Raw genomic sequence first — 17,616 nt, 5'->3', positions numbered from 1 at the left:
ACTGGCAACTGGCGAATAACAAATATATTCACTGTGGGTGCGGCGGGTAGCCTATCAGTTTAGTTTCACTTTTGATTCTGGTAAAACTATGTTATATGACATTGCAACTTGATCGGTGTCGCGCATCACCCTATCTGATCCGGTGCATTGCCGTCTGGGAAATTGCTTTATTATTGAGAGCAATAGGCCTACACTTGCAAAGTGTATGAACACTTTCTTACAGTGTGCATACTTCAAATCATTAGTATTGTGTTGTAAGCCTATTTCATTGCGTCATTTTTGCATCCAAAAGGGGGCGTGTTTAAATTTCATCTTTCTGATAACCTTCAGTAGTTTCCAATAAAGATGCACTATGCAGAAATCAAGCAAAACAAGCAAAGCAATGGTCTAGAGAATCATTGTACCATCTAAACCACAGTGAAATATATTTTCCATAACCAAAGATATTGTATTTTCAACTGTTTAAAGCTGGTGTACAAAGCCTAAAGTAAAAGACGCAAAAACGAAAGTTAAGAACGGGAAGCATAGAAATAGCGCACATAGACCAGATCTACCGCTTCTTAGACGTGCTGTCAATGTGAATGACAGATCTATAACTCATATTTCTATCATGGGTCCCAAAAAGTGACATATTGTAGCTTTAAAGATGCACTATGCAGAAATCGCTCTACCATTTCCTGGTTGCTAAAATTGGAATAGTTCGCCTAATTTCAGTTTATGTGACAAAACAAGCAAGCAATGGTGTAGATAATCATTGTACCATATAACCTGCTGTGAAATATAACAAAAAATATTGTACTTTTAGCTGTTTGAATGTAAAAGACGCAATAACTAAATTTAAGAATAGGAAGCATAAAAATAGCACACATAGAACAGATCTACCACTTCTTAGACTTGCTTTCAACAGTGGCGTGTACTCATGGATGCCAAGGGAAGCCAGGCTTCCCCCAAAAATGTACCAAGCAAAAAATAGAACATACATTTTAAAAATGTATGTTTCGTCTCTCTGTGTTTCATAATTTTCCTTCAATTCGCAAGAGACTGAATGTATCTCACTGGAGAAAGCATCCGAGCGAGTGATACAGCGCCCCTCTTTCTATGTATGTGTAGCGCATCTATCTGATGCTGTCTGGTCAAAACGAGTATGGCATTGTTGCCACCCATAGCGTTGAATGCAAGGGAAGCCAGCGAGTATTTGGACTCCCTTGATCAAAAAAATTATAATAGCCAATCAGCGTTGAGCTAAACTGAGTGAGCTCAACTGTGAATGGTCCTGGCACACCAAAAAAATAAGTGGATTTGGTTTCACACCAATCACATCAAAAGCAGAATGTCATTTACAGGAAAAACTTGAATTGTTGTGTCTCGTTGTTGCGTCTCGTCCTCCGGTGGCTAGCTAGCTAGCTAAAGTTGTTCCTTTCCTAAATTAGCCATGGATGGAGATAGGGCTTTGGACTTGTGGTTTTACTTAATTTGCCATACTGGCTAATGATTATGACGGCGATTCTGATCCAACCATAAATTCATACATTGTGCCCCTGGCCTGAGAGGATGTAAGTTCAATATGTAGCTAGAGTAGATGTAGTAGGCTAAAGTTAACAGGTGTATAAAACCGAGCATACAGCCATGCAATCTCCATAGACAAACATTGGCTTTACTGAAGGGCTCAGTGACCTTCAACGTGGCACCGTCATAGGATGATGCTACCTTTTCAACATGTCAGTTCGTAAAATTTCTGCCCTGCTAGAGCTGCCCCGATCAACTGTAAGTGCTGTTATTGTGAAGTGGAAAGTCTAGGAGCAACAACGGCTCAGCCACAAAGTGGTAGGCCACACAAGCTCACAGAACGGGACTGCAGTGTACTGAAGCGCGTAGCACGTAAAAATTGTCTGTCCTCAGTTGCAACACTGACTACCGAGTTCCAAACTGCCTCTGGAAGCAATGTCAGCACAAGAACTGTTCGTCGGGAGCTTCATGAAATGGGTTTCCATGGCCGAGCAGCCTAAGATAACCATGCGCAATGCCAAGCGTCGGCTGGAGTGGGGTAAAGCTCGCCGCCATTGGACTCTGGAGCAGTGGAAACGTGTTCTCTGGAGTGATGAATCACGCTTCACCATCTGGCAGTCCAATAGACGATTCTGCATTTGGCGGATACCAGGATAATGCTATCTGCCCCAATGCATAGTGCCAACTGTAAAGTTTGATGGAGGAGGAATAATAGTCTGCGGCTGTTTTTCATGGTTCGGGCCAGGCCCCTTAGTTCCAGTGAATGGAAATCTTACAGCATACAAAACGCTACAGCATACAATGACATTCTAGACGATTCTGTGCTTCCAACTTTGTGGCAACAGTTTGGGGAAGGCCCTTTCCTGTTTCAGCATGACAATGACCCCGTGCACAAAGCGAGGTCCATACAGAAATGGTTTGTTGAGATCAGTGTGGAAGATCTTGACTGGCCTACACAGAGCCCAGACCTCAACCCCATCGAACATCTTTGGGATGAATTGGAACGCAGACTGCTAGCCAGGCCTAATAGCCCGACATCAGTGCCCAACCTCACTAATGCTCTTGTGGCTGAATGGAAGCAAGCCCCGCAGCAATGTTCCAACATCTAGTTGAAAGCCTTCCCAGAAGAGTGGAGGCTGTTATAGCAGCAAAGGTGGGACCAACTCCATATTAATGCCCATGATTTTGGAATGAGATATTCGACGAGCAGGTGTCCACATACTTTTAGTCATGTAGTGTAGATGCAGGTAGCCTATAGCCCCTGATAGGCCTACATCTTATTTCAGATAGTCTACAGTAGCCTAGGCAAAATGTAGGCAAGATGCAAACTGAACGATTTAGCAGCTTGCTTAGTTCAAATTAACAGACTAATTTATTCAACATGAATAGTTTGGTGATTTCGAAGTAAGAAGTGCTTGTGTTTTCCATAGCCTGCTGCTGAGGATGGGGTTGTAATTTCAATCACTGAATTAAATATTCATAATATGTACAGTGAAGGAAAAAAGTATTTGATCCCCTGCTGATTTTGTACGTTTGCCCACTGACAAAGACATGATCAGTCTATAATTTTAATGGTAGGTTTATTTGCAGCAGAGGTAACTCTGGGTCTTCCTTTCCTGTGACAGGCCTCATGAGAGCCAGTTTCATCATAGCGCTTGAACGTTTTTGCGACTGCACTTGAAGAAACGTTCAAAGTTCTTGAAATTTTCCGGATTGGCTGACCTTCATGTCTTAAAGTAATGATGAACTGTCGTTTCTCTTTGCTTATTTTAGCTGTTCTTGCCATAATATGGACTTGGTCTTTTACCAAATAGGGCTATCTTCTGTATCCAGGCTCTGTCGTAGCCGGCCGCGACCGGGAGACCTATGGCGCGGCGCACAATTGGCCCAGCGTCGTCCAGGGTAGGGGAGGGAATGGCCGGCAGGGATGTAGCTCAGTTGGTAGAGCATGGTGTTTGCAACGCCAGGGTTGTGGGTTCGATTCCCCCCCCAAAATAAAATAAAAAAAATACTCTAACAAAATAATGTACTAACTGTAAGTTGCTCTGGATAAGAGCGTCTTCTAAATGACTAAAATGTAATGTAAATGTATACCCCCCCTACCTTGTCACAACACAACTGATTGGCTCAAACGCATTAAGAAGGAAAGAAATTCCACAAAGTAACTTTTAACAATGCACACCTGTTAATTGAAATGCGTTCCAGGTGACTATCTCATGAAGCTGGTTGAGAGAATGGCAAGAGTGTGCAAAGCTGTCATCAAGGCAAAGGGTGGCTACTTTTTGGGTTACTGCATGATTCCATATGTGTTATTTCATAGTTTTGATGTCTTCGCTATTATTGTACAATGTAGGGCGGCAGGTAGCTTAGTGGGTAAGAGTGTTGTGCCAGTAACCGAAAGGTCGCTGGTTCTAATCCCCGAGCCGACTAGGTGAAAAATCTGTCGATGTGCCCTTGAGCAAGGCACTTAACCCTAATTGCTCCTGTAAGTCGCTCTGGATAAGAGCGTCTGCTAAATGACCAAAAATAAATAAATAAATAAAAATAGAAAATAGTACAAATAAAGAAAATCCCTTGAATGAGTAGGTGTGTCCAAACTTTTGACTGGTACTATATATATATTTACAAAACAATATATGGGGGATTGGAAATGATGCAGACAATTACATTAATGGAAGCTACAATCTATCTGCTGTATTAAAGCTAAAAAAATTAAAAATTAAAATATTACCCCTAAATATTACCCCTAAAAATAAAAAATTAAATACATATATACAGTGCTTTCGGAAAGTATTCAGACCCCATGACTTTTTCCACATTCTGTTAGGTTACAGCCTTATTCTACACACAATACCCCATAATGGCAGAGAAAAACAGGTTTTTGCAAATTAAAAAAAGTAATAAAACGGAAATATGACATTTACGTAAGTATTCAGACCATTTACTCAGTACTTTGTTGAAGCACCTTTGGCAGCAATTACAGCCTCAAGTCTTCTTGTGTATGACGCTACAAGCTTGGCACACCTGTATTTGGGGAGTTTCTCCAATTTTTCTCTGCAGATCCTCTCAAGCTCTGTCAGGTTCGATGGGGAGTGTTTGCTTTCACAGCTATTTTCAGGTCTCTCCAGAGATGTTCGATTGGGTTCAAGTCCGGGCTCTGACTGGGCCACTCAAGGACATTCAGAGACTTGTCCCGAAGCCACTCCTGCGTTGTCTTGGCTGTGTGCTTAGTGTCATTGTCCTGTTGGAACCTTCGCGCCAGTCTGATGTCCTTGTCACGTCTCCTCCCGTTGCTTCCCTCCGGCACTCTGATTTGCCGGTCTACTGAGCCACCGGTCTGAGCGCACCACCTCGGCAACCACAGGAATGGAAACCCAATACACCCTAAACACCTCCAGCGCACCTGCCCCTCATCATCTCACCACCACCACTATATAGCCCTGGACTGTTTGTTCATAGTTGTGTGTAATTGTTAGCGTCGTGTCGTTTACTCGCTCTTTGTTATTCGCTTTCCCATTGTTAAGTAAACCTTTACCTTGTTAATTCCTGCGTCTGCGTCCTGCCTCTTCGTATACTCAGTACTCGTCACAGTACTGAGCACTCTGGAGCAGGTTTTCATCAAGGATCTCTCTGTATTTTGCTCCGTTCATCTTTCCCTCGATCCTGACTGGTCTCCCAGTCCCTGCCGCTGAAAAACATCCCCACAGCATGATGCTGCCACCACCATGCTTCACCGTAGGGATGGTGCCATGTTCCCTCCAGACGTGACCCTTGGCATTCAGGCCAAAGAGTTTAATCTTGGTTTCATCAGATATTGTGGCATTTCTCATGGACGTGGAAAAGAACACTGCCCAGCCTATTGGAAAATGTGCAAATCCTGTGGTACAGCTAATCACTTCGCGAGGGTCTGCATGAAAAGCAAGAGAAAGGAGGGGAAAGTGTACTCCATTGAAACAAACACAGATGAAGGGAACAACAGCACTGAGAATGATGTACATGCTAGCGAGTGGATAGGGGCAGTGAGGGCCAAAGGAAAAAAGTGGTTTGTCACTACAACTTAATAATAAACCACAGCAATGCCAGCTAGATTCGTGGGCCATGTAACGTTATGAGCCTTAAAGACAAAAGGAGGCTTGCGCCTAGAGACAAACTCACACAGAGTAGCACCAAGCTGAAACTGTATTCATGCCGGTTGAACACCTCTTTAGGCCTGTTTGTGACAGAGTCTGTTGTGCGTGGCCAGAAACACACCCTTGAGTTTGAAATAATTGAGGCTAGTCAACAGCCATTACTGTCAGGGTCCACATGCGAGCGCCTCGGGCTTATTAGCTTCACCATCCCTCAGACCATAACATTATAGACAGTCCAGACTGGGCCCCTGAGCAAAGAGACACTCCTAAGCAAATACCATGATGTCTTCAACGCACCGGTCGAGTCAGTTCCCGGCGAAGTCCACTTTGAGTTGGACACAGCAATCCAGCCTTTCCAGTGTGCATCCCGCAATGTACCAGCGGCCATGAAATCAGCTGTGAAGGCTCAGCTTAACAAATACGAAGCAGATGGCCACATCACATCCGTCACCAAGGCTACAGACTGGATAAGTAATATGGTTATCATCAAGAAACCAGACAAGCTACAGATATGCATTGATCCTAAACACCTCAACCCGGCTCTGCGACGTTCACATTACATTATGTCCACATGTTCTTTACAAGCTCCCGAAGGCCAGAGTCTTCACGCTCATGGACACCAGAGATGCCTTCCTGCAGTGCAAGTTCAATGAGCCCAGCAGCTACATGACCACCTTTTGGACACCCTGGGGCAGGAAGAGGTGGTTGAAGCTCTCGTTTGGAGTCTCTGTGGCTCCAGAGGTGTATCAGCGGAAACAGCACGAGCTGCTGGTAGGACTCAGTGGCGTGGAACCCATAGCAGATGACATCCTCATAGTGGGCTGTGGGGACAGTGATGAGGAGGCAGAATGTGACCATGACGCCAAACTGCTGGCCCTGATGGACAGATGCAGACAGGTCAAGCTAAGGCTAAGCATAAGAAAGCTTCAGTTCACAGCGCCAGAGGTCCGCTTTCATGGGCACATCTTGTCCTCCACTGGATTGAAGGCGGATCCTGAGAAAGTGAAGGCTGTCTTGGACATGCCCCCCCCCCCCCCCCCCCCCCCCCCCCCATCCCATCTGATGTGAAGGCAGTGCAGCGCTTTGTCGGATTCATCACCTACCTGGCCAATTTCCTACTGCAGCTCTCGGAGGTGTGTGAGACACTAAGGAGGCACATGGACAAGGATGCCATCTGGCATTGGCTCCCAAAACACGACGCAGCGGTGAGGGAAATAAACCAACTGGTCACCCAGACACCTGTACTGCGATACTACGATGTGTCAACCTGTCACGATTCAGAGTGACTCGAGTCAGTATGGACTGGGCTGTTGCCTCATGCATGAGGGCCAGCCTGTGGCATTCGCCTCTAGGGCACTCACTCCAACAGAGCAAAACTATGCCCAGATAGAAAAGGAGTGCCTCAGCATTGTGTTTGCATGCCAACGCTTCCACCACTACCTGTACGTGCGCAACAACATTACCACAGAGACAGATCACAAGCTCCTTATTGCTATCTTCAGCAAGCCTCTCCTGAACGCCCGAAACGACTGCAGAGCATGCTACTGGCTCTACAAAGCTACAACCTCAAGGTGGTGTATAAGCCAGGGCCGGAGATGTATGTGAGTGACACGCTCAGCAGGGCTACTGCATCAGGCACACACACATGCTCCATGCATGAACAACACACAGTGTGCAGCTTACATACAGAGCAAGTGGATGTTGAACACATCAACCAGGCTGATTACCTCAATGTTACTGACCAGCGCCTTGTACAAATCAGACAGCATACAGACAGGGACAAGGGATTGAGTTCTGTGATTCTGATGGGCTGGCCCAACTGCAAGGAAGAAACTGCTCTAGCTGTCAGAGAATATTGGCCAGTCAAAGAGGAGCTCAGTGTTCAAAACAGAGTAATATAAAAGGGTCAGAGAGACGTTATTCCCCGGTCCCTGTGCCCTGTGATGTTGGAGCGTGCACTCAAGTCACATTGGAGGTGAGGCCTGTTACAGACAAGCACGTGACACACTGTATTGGCAATGCAGAGAGAAATAAGAGACTATGTCAATAAATCCACAATCTGCAATGAATACGCCATTGAGCAACAGAGAGAGACGATGATGTTCAACGAGCTACCGACGCGCCCCTGGCAGATAGTCAGTCTAGATCTCTTCCAGCACAGTGGCAAATACTTTCTTCTGTTAGTCGATCACTACTCAGACTTCTGGGAGACTGACCTCCTCCCCGACCTCTCAGCAGAGACAACGATCAAACGCTGCAAGGCTCAGTTTGCCCACTATGGCCAGCCAGATAGGGTAATCGCAGATAATGGACCCCAATTCTTCAGTTTTGAGTTTAGGCAATTTGCTGCAGAATGACAATTCGAGCACGTCACCTAATCGCCACGACACCCAAAAGCTAATGGGAAGGCAGAGTCGGCAGTCAAAATCGCAAAGAACCTCTGCGAGAGGGCAAGGATGCCTGGAAAGCAGTCCTGCAGTGGTGCAATACCACAACGGCGCTTAAAAGCAGCTCTGCCGGTAGCCAACACTCTCCTGGAGCCCTGTGTAGTGACAGATATGCTCGAGAAGCTTTGTCACAGAAGACAGGTGTCCAAGTTCATCTATGACAAATCAGCAAAGGACTTACCTGAGCTCAGGGTGGGTGAAGCGGTGCGGATGAAGACACTACCAGGGGACCGGAAGGGCCACTGGAGACTTGGATCCTGTGTGCAAAAAGTTGCACCACGCTCCTACTTGGTCGAAGTGAATGGATCACTGTACCGTCGTAACAGGGTTGACCTTCGGGTTGCTGAGCCAGTACCTACTCAGAACCCTTTTGGTCATAGGGGTCGCATGACAAAGGACGGAACCCCAGCAAGTCACGTGGGGCCTGAGGCACTGGGCGAAGCATACCCCACGAGACATGCCACCAGAGGTCTCTTCACAATCCCCAAGTCCAGAACAGACTATGGGAAATGCACAGTACTACATAGAGCCATGACTACATGGAACTCTATTCCACATCATGTAACTCATTCAAGCAGTAAAATCAGATTTAAAAAACTGAGAAAACTACACTTTATGGAACAGCGCGGACTGTGAAGAGACACACACACACACAGGCACACACACAGCATTCGCAAACACATGCTAACACACGCACTCTACACACATACATTTTAATATAGTTATTTTGCTGTATTATTGATTTTGTATTGTAAATATGTTATTGTAGAGTAGTGTGTAATAAGGTGTTGTGTTATGTATTGTTTTATTGTATGTAAATTGTGGTTGGACCCCAGGAAGAGTAGCTGCTGCCTTGGCAGCCTAATAAATACAAATACAAATACAAATACAAATACAAATACAAATACAAATACAGGGCAGCTGCTCACTCGCCCATCAACACTCCCCTCAGACGGTCAGGTGACAGAAAAGCCCCGTCTTTTCACGCTGCCGGCGGCTGTCCTAGCCACCTAAAAGACTTCATCTCTAGGTTTCCTATTATGTATTGTTGACAGAGATTAAAAATAAAAATAAAAGTGAAGAGACTATCAACATGTATTGTTTATTTTATACCTGGGGGAAAAAAAAAAAAAACTGTTCATGTTGGATATTATTACTACGTTTGTTTTGTTATTTTTTATTTTATTTTTTATGGATCAGCTTAATATTGCAGATAGATTGTATCTTCTATCAATGTAATTGTCTGCATCACTTCCAATCCCCCATGTTTTTTATATACATTGGGGGAAAAAAGTATTTAGTCAGCCACCAATTGTGCAAGTTCTCCCACTTAAAAAGATGAGAGAGGCCTGTAATTTTCATCATAGGTACACGTCAACTATGACAGACAGAATGAGAAAAAAAATCCAGAAAATCACATTGTAGGATTTTTTATGAATTTATTTGCAAATTATGGTGGAAAATAAGTATTTGGTCACCTACAAACAAGCAAGATTTCTGGCTCTCACAGACCTGTAACTTCTTTAAGAGGCTCCTCTGTCCTCCACTCGTTACCTGTATTAATGGCACCTGTTTGAACTTGTTATCAGTATAAAAGACACCTGTCCACAACCTCAAACAGTCTCACTCCAAACTCCACTATGGCCAAGACCAAAGAGCTGTCAAAGCACACCAGAAACAAAATTGTAGACCTGCACCAGGCTGGGAAGACTGAATCTGCAATAGCTTGGTTTGAAGAAAAAATTAGATTAGATGTATACTATATTTAAAAATGTATATCCCTCATCTACACAAAATTGAAAGCTCTCTCTCACTACCCCTGCTCATAGACCCCCGGTCGGCTCTGGGATATGCAACCATTTCCCTTTTGTTTTGTTTTGTTAGTGATTTGACAGCGGATGTTCTATTTTATAAAAGGGAAGATGTTATGGGTGTAAGATGGCACGTTGATGCCATCTGTTGGTAAATGTTCATTACTGCAACACCAGTGTTTTTACCAGTGTGCTTGATATACCCAGATGAATTACAATGTGCTGAACAAGACTGGTTACTCGCATCAATGACTCGTCATTTAACATCCAAACAATATGGCCTCTGCAGATGTCAGGGCATTCCTACCTCTTGCGGAGCATCGCAGAGCAGTTGTGGAGGAAGTTGTCAAGGAAGTGAGTTTATGTTTATACAGGACCTCACGCCCTCACCTACTGTCAACCAATCATGTTAATGCGAAGCTATACAGAGCCTTCCTTATTGTTACAACATTTGAGAGGCGCATGGCGATGTTGTACAGAGGTGAATTTGGGCTCTGCACTTGCGTCACACCATCCATACAGCGCATCCAACCACATTTTTCTGATCAAGCATATTTGTTTTTTTAGCCCATTGTCGTCAGTTGCTAATTCTACAAGACATTCGCTGCTGTGAGGTGAGTAGGCTATAATTCAGTATTTCTTTATAACTTAGTTGTTGGTTCGATTGATGTTGTTAAAGTATTGTGACAAACTAACAGTTAGTGGTCTGGAGTGATAGTGTCATTTGGAAACTGACTGAGTTTGATTTTGCTAGTTTGAAAGTCAGCCCAAGTCAGCTAACATTATGTTAGTGGGCTAGCCTGCTAGTGGAAATGTGTGTTTTGGATGCATGTATGGTAGACTAGGCTATTTGTTGCTTTCCTTTAGCTGGGCAATTTACAAAACAGATATCGTTCCCGAGGAGCTCTAAGTTAGTGTTTGGAGACAGCTGCAAATAAAAGTGCGCACTTCCCATATAAAGTGAACTGTCACAGTTGGAACAGTCAGTAGCTAATGGATACAAATAAATACGTTGTCACATAACTTTATTTCCAGCCGACTCAAATTCAATATCAATTCAAAATTGAGAAAATAACTACCTCTAGATATTGATTGATTTAATTAACCATTATTTAACCAGATCAGTCATGTCAGTTTACTTTCAGTTTTGATTATAGCCTAGTCCTCAATGTTACAAAAACAAATATACCCACCCTTACGAAAGTTTACTTTCAGTTTTGATTATAGCCTAGTCCTCAATGTTACAAAAACAAATGTACCCACCCTTACGAAAAAATATTGCAGTCAGAGTGCAGTATAACTGCAATTACTGCATCCAAAATACCACAGTCGACTGCAGTTACTGCACTTTTACAGCAGTTTCAAAACTGCAATCTTTTTGTGTAAAGGCACTGTGCACAGAGGTCATTTCAACGTCTATTCCACGTTGGTTCCACGTTCAGTGTGTGGAAAAAACGTTCATTCAACCAGTGTGTGCCCAGTGGGTCTTCTTCATCTCTGAATGTAATATGCCAACATTATCTTACACTCAAACGTTTGTTCTTTACAGGTTAACATTGGATTTCCTGTGCTGTGAGCCATGGCCAAGTCATTGAATATCCCTCTAGAGGAAGAGATGGTGAGCATCCTAGGCCAATGTGGATCAGCTCTGACTAACGTCCTGCAAAGCAAGTTTGGATGCACTACTGTGCTCCATGGTGTAGATGCCAACTATGCAGGGCAGTCGAGGAAGCCCTCTATCTTTCCTGAGGAAAGGTTTTCTATACATCTATCCAAGAGCTTCAAGGTGTCTGTGTGGAAGGATGACCTTACCACTCATCGCGTAGATGCTGTGGTCAATGCTGCCAACAACGGTCTAAAGCATTATGGAGGTCTCGCAAAAGCGCTTAGCGATGCTGGTGGCCCAGCTATCCAGCAAGATAGTGACCAGTACATTTTCAGTAAAGGAATGTTGTCAACAGGAGATGCTATCATCGCCCCACCTGGATACCTTCCATGCAGGAAGATCATTCATGCTGTGGGTCCAAACCTTCCATACAACCCCAGAAAATATGACGTTGATGTTGCCACACCACAACTCCAAAGGGCTGTTTTAAGCATTCTGAAAGTGGTCAAGCAAGATCATCTGCAGTCAGTTGCCATTCCTGCCATAAGTTCTGGCCTGTTCAACTATCCCTTGCCACTCTGTGCAGACGTCATTGTTAAAACCCTGAAAGAGTACCATGATCCGAATTACTCCGGAGCTCCACTAGAGGTTCGTCTGGTTAATCATGATGAGCCATCGGTCAGGGAGATGGAGAGAGCGTGCCGTCAAATACTGGGGTCCTCTGGTTCACACAGTCAACAAGTGGTGGCTCAGGGGCAGTCACCTAAGGCGTCATACAGTCCAGCTGCAAGCAGCCACGGGAAAGGCTCCACCAAACCCTTTTCAACACATACGGTTCAGCTTGGGAATGTCAGTCTGACCGTCAAAAAAGGATGCATCGAGAGAGAGAAGGTAAAATAATAGAGCATAGGAATGATACATGAGCATAATAATGCGGTAAATTATATTGATCGTGGAATTTGTAAATATTTGGCATTGTTTCAGCAAGAAATCTCTCTAAATATCTGAAAAACAAAACTGTGATGAATTGATATTCTTTCTTGCTCATCTTTTATTGACAGACTCTCTGTATTGTGAACACAATTTCTACTGACCTGAATTTGTCAACCGGGGTAATATCCAAAGCAATCCTGAAAGCAGCTGGCCAAGGCATCCAGAAAGAGATCGGGAATTACTTCAAAAACAACCCCAAATCTGGTGATGTTATTGAAACCCAGGGACACAAACTACCATGCAAAAATGTGTACCACACTATATGCCCTCACAAAAGTGAAGTGTCTGAAAAGGTAAATGCAAATAAGTCTCTATAAGACTTAGTAAGGTAACCAACTACACTGCAATGGACTGTTATGAGATCAAATATGAAATTGTTAGCCTACCTCGTTGTTCCTAGCAATACGTTAAGAATAGTATATCTCTAACTATATTTGCTATATACAGTCCATACGTGTAACATGGAATAAGCAAGGAATTTGTACGCTTTCTGTATTCCTCTGTTAACAGAGTCTTGGTGACATCGTCTCTAAGTGTCTGAGCATGGCACAAAAAAGGCAGCTGTCTTCAATCTCCTTCCCAGCCATTGGTACTGGTGCGCTGGGCTTCAGCAAGCAGGAGGTTGCAAAGATCATGATGGACACAGCCGTGACATTTGCCCAGCACAACAATGGAATGAAGATGGATATTTATTATGTGATCTTTCCATCTGACGCTGAGACATTTAAGGTATGTGTACAATAAAAGTATTATCAGTCACTTTCATACTAATCCTATGTGGCCTGGTCCCACAGGTCTTTGACAATTTCACTCTTTTAATTAGGCTACTGAGCAGTCTTTAAACTGAAGAGTTTGGGAATATGGTGTATTTCCAAATCAAGACTTCATTCTTTACTGTCTTGCTCTGACACACCAGAACTGATATAGCATAGTTACCAGTAGGATTGTGCCGATATCGTCATATTCGTAATCGTATCAGTTATATCACACTTGGTAATCGGATTTACTTGTGATCGGAGAACCCGGAAGTGTGCTTTAAATGTCGGTAAAGCCTATACCTCAAGTGCGCATGACTGCGCTATCACTGAGTGCATCTCAAAGCGTATCGTTATGTTCCTTCACTCATTCACACACATTGTTAAACGACCCCGACATATGAAAATGCACATTATTTATTTACTTAGTCCTATTCAATTATCAACGGAATAAGCAAATAAATAGCGTAATGCATGGCTGGCTACTACTGCCTGCATTTATTCCAGACACAGATTTAGATGAAGTTAGGCTAATTCAGTTGCCCCATATTGTTTCACTTCCGAGAGGAGCAAAGCTTTTCTCTCCCGACACTTATGCCACAACATTTGTACAATCAAAATAAACAATCTACATTTGTCATTATATTTTCTAATGATCGCTCGATAAACATGCCTGGGCGAGGATAAATAATATTAGCAAGAAAGCATGGGCGTGGATCACAACATAATGACAGACGTCGTCAGCAATGGAATAATTATACAGACAGACAAAGTAAACCTACTTAACAACGCCAAGTACACAGACAAAAACAACCATATGACCTCAGCAAAGTCGACAGGAAATAACTACGTTGAACAACAATGACTAGCTACGGATTCATACATGATGTTTGGAGAAGGGGAGACTTGTGACCGTGAGTGAGTGAAACAGCTGTGCATGTGTCTGGGGAAATGAGAGCAGAGGGAGAGTAAGCTAGTTCTAATCGAATCTTTGCAGCTGACTCAACCGATACCCCGCCCGTTTCTTTACAGACAGAAGAACTAGCCAATAGTTGTTTAGAGCACACGGCACTTCACCCTGTTTGTTTGAGTGAAAGAGAGCTGCGTGCTGGCAGCTGAAAATATCCGGTCACGGATCATTACAAAAAATATTTTTTATAATCGTATTTGGAAAATTCTCCATATCCGTTACGATACTTGTTTTGTCCGAGTACTCGGCACACCCCTAGTTACCAGTGCTCACATATTTATTCTCTTTTCCACAGGCTTTTGAAGATCAACTGAAATCTCTTCAAGGCGCAACACAACATTCTAGCTCCTCCTCTAAAGGTGAGTTCCCAATCAAAAGAAGTAGACTTAAGTGGTATGTTAATATAATTTGTGTCTCAACAGAACACATACAACATATTTCTTCCAACTTTTGAACTAACGTATGCTTTCATGTCTGTGAATCGGCAAGGATTTGGGCACACAACTGATCAGTATGAGTCCAGAGCTACAAATGAACACCGATATCCAAGGGGAGGTGCATCACCGTATATCGAGCTCAACAGTGCCCACAGTGATAAATTGATGGAGGCCAAATCTTGGCTCACTCGTGCTTTCAAGCCCTCTGAGAACTTCACCATTTTCAACAGTTTCATACTGCACTTTGGTCAGAGGGAATTTGACGAGCTGCTTTCCCTTCACACCAAGTGGAATGTTTTCATTGAGGAGTTCTTTAAAGATGGTCGTACTGGTGTGAACATCCAGGGGGCTTCTAGAGGTGTCAGAGCTTCTGTGATAGAGTTGGAAGCCATTTGCTGCAAAGTCCAAGAAGATTTTGCAAATAAAGAGGAGCTTGACATGGGCCTGAAATCGTCCAACAATTTCTCAAGGAAGCCTGTAGAAAAGACCAGCTCAAACGATTTTTCCGGGCTTGAAATTGTCAGGGTGAGTGTTAACAAAATAAACTACAGATTTATAATAATAATAATAAATAATATGCCATTTAGCAGACGCTTTTATCCAAAGCGACTTACAGTCATGCGTGCATACATTTTTTTTTTTTGTGTATGGGTGGTCCCGGGGATCGAACCCACTACCTTGGCGTTACAAGCGCCGTGCTCTACCAGCTGAGCTACAGAGGACCACGTGCCACCGGAGACCCCCGGTGGAGACCCAGAGGATTTAACATTAAAGGTGCAATCTGTTATATTTACTGCATGATAATTGATCAAATATGGTTGAATCTTTTGTTACAGGTTGAGAAAGTGGAGAATAGCACTCTGAAGCATCTCTTTGAGCTAAAGAAGAGACAGTTGCAGTCTGCCTCTTCACAACGAATGTACCAGCGCCTGCCAGCGCAATACTGTGACCTGGTCAGCCGAGTGGGCTTCCAGAGGGAGTTTGCACCACCTTACGGTAAGAGAGAAGCCACCTATTTAAATGGAATGACATTTTATAGACTTTCAAAAGGCTTTTTGAGGCACATACCTATACCTAGTTTGCAGCTAAAACATAACTCAACCTACCTCATCACACGTTTTTGTTAATGTGTTTCTTTCATCCATAGAGCAAAAGTATGGAGAGGGTATCTACTTCAGTAGCAGCGTGCATGGGACAGAGAAGCTGTGGAGGGGCTTGGCTGATGAAGAGTACCTGTACTTCATTGAGGCGCAGGTGCTGACAGGAGAGTCTACTATTGGCTCACCAGGTCTTACTGTGCCACCGGAGACCCCCGGTGGAGACCCGCTCAGCCTGTATGACAGCGTAAAAGGGGGCGTAGACACCTGTGTCATTTTCAATGGTCACCAGGCCCTACCTGAATATCTGATCATCTGCAACAAAACTTCAACCCATAAGTTTGGATAACGATGAAGTCCTATGAAGTAATTGTTTAAAAAAAATTACATTTACATTTTAGTCATTTAGCAGACGCTCTTATCCAGAGCGACTTACAGTTAGTGAGTGCATACATTTTTTCATACTGGCAAGAGTGATATAGATCTTCATTTTGTTCAGTGATTGTCTACTATACACTGATTTTATGAAATTCTGACATTTGCATCACATGTATATTGTTTTTTGATTTGCCATGGTTTAGTTTCTGCCTCGGTAATAGCACTACGGATTCAGTTTATAGCCAACTAAATGTTATTGCAGTTTGAATGGGTACGTTATGAATTTAGCAGTGGGTTTGCATGTATACTGAACAAAAATATAAACATAACATGCAACAATTTCAAAGATTTTACTGAGTCACAGTTCATATAAGGAAATCAGTCAATTGAAATAAATTCATTAGGCCCGAATCTATGGATTTCACATGACTGTTGATCACAGATACCTTTAAAAAAAAAAAGTAGGAGGATGGATCAGAAAACCAGTCAGTATCTGGTGTGACCACCATCTGCCTCATGCAGCGCGACACATCTCCTTCGCATAGAGTTGATCAGGGTGTTGATTGTGGCCTGTGGAATGTTGTCCCACTCCTCTTCAATGGCTGTGCGAAGTTTCTGGATATTGGCAGGAACTGGAACACGCTGTCGTACACGTCAAACCAGAGCATCCCAAACATGCTCAATGGGTGACATGTCTGTGTATGCAGGTCATAAATAATTGTTATGTGATATATGAAAAAAGTTATGGTTCACAATATTTTGGCAATGAATATAACTTACGTAAAGACTGCAGAATGTGCCTGATTGTGCTAAACAATAAATATTATAACATTTTGTTACTGCCACCTAGTACATCAAGAATTAAAACACTATCTGAGTTTTAACCAGACTGTCGGTTTTCACTCTATTCTAGATAGTGACATGTTACCCCACCCAACAACAAACTATGTGATACAGGTTGAAAAGTCTACACACTTTCTGTTCAGATTAAGCCAATGCTTCCATGCAAAAGAGGTTTTGACATTCAAATCCACTCAATGTATGCATTCGGAAAATATTTTCCACATTTTGTTACGTTACAGCCTTATTCAAACAAAAACAAAAGTACATGTTTTCCCTCATCAATCTACACACAATACCCCATAATGACAAAGCAAAAACAGGTTTTATAAATTTTTGCAAATGTATAAAAAAATCAAACCTGAAATATCACATTTACATAAGTATTCAGACCCTTTACTCAGTACTTTGTTAAAGCACCTTTGGCAGCGATTACAGCCTCGAGTCTCCTTGGGTATGACGCTACAAGCTTGGCACACCTGTATTTGGGGAGTTTCTCCCATTCTTCTCTGCAGATCCTCTCAAGCTCTGTCAGGTTGGATGGGGAGTGTCGCTGCACAGCTATTTTCAGGTCCCTCCAGAGATGTTAGATCGGGTTCAAGTCCAGGCTCTGGCTGGGCCACTCAATGACATTCAGAAACTTGTC

General features: G+C 43.2%; 1 protein-coding gene across 1 annotated transcript; it reads left to right on the top strand.

Annotated features, from left to right (window-relative positions):
- Positions 1–10,178: 10,178 nt before the first annotated feature.
- LOC311104338 (protein mono-ADP-ribosyltransferase PARP9-like) lies at positions 10,179–17,014 on the top strand. The gene is made up of 9 exons (XM_084146151.1): positions 10,179–10,248; positions 10,462–10,508; positions 11,444–12,391; positions 12,562–12,786; positions 13,004–13,222; positions 14,514–14,577; positions 14,708–15,180; positions 15,492–15,651; positions 15,803–17,014. The coding sequence occupies exons 3-9, from the start codon at positions 11,474–11,476 to the stop codon at positions 16,099–16,101; spliced, it is 2,358 nt and encodes a 785-aa protein (XP_084002277.1). The 5' UTR covers positions 10,179–10,248; positions 10,462–10,508; positions 11,444–11,473; the 3' UTR covers positions 16,102–17,014.
- Positions 17,015–17,616: the final 602 nt, after the last annotated feature.

This window comes from Coregonus lavaretus (genome assembly GCF_964263955.1).
Source record: "Coregonus lavaretus genome assembly, chromosome: 28".
NCBI lineage: Eukaryota > Metazoa > Chordata > Actinopteri > Salmoniformes > Salmonidae > Coregonus > Coregonus lavaretus.
The sequence above is the reverse complement of the archived record's forward strand: the minus strand, read 5'-3'. Positions and strand labels throughout refer to the sequence as shown.

What these genes read in the sequence shown, in the direction of transcription:
- LOC311104338 (XM_084146151.1), top strand. Translation starts at nt 11,474, where the DNA reads ATGGCCAAGTCATTGAATATCCCTCTAGAGGAAGAGATGGTGAGCATC. An exon ending in CTGACGCTGAGACATTTAAG is followed by an intron (nt 13,223 to 14,513) that starts GTATGTGTACAA and finishes TCTTTTCCACAG; the next exon opens with GCTTTTGAAGATCAACTGAA. An exon ending in CCGGGCTTGAAATTGTCAGG is followed by an intron (nt 15,181 to 15,491) that starts GTGAGTGTTAAC and finishes CTTTTGTTACAG; the next exon opens with GTTGAGAAAGTGGAGAATAG.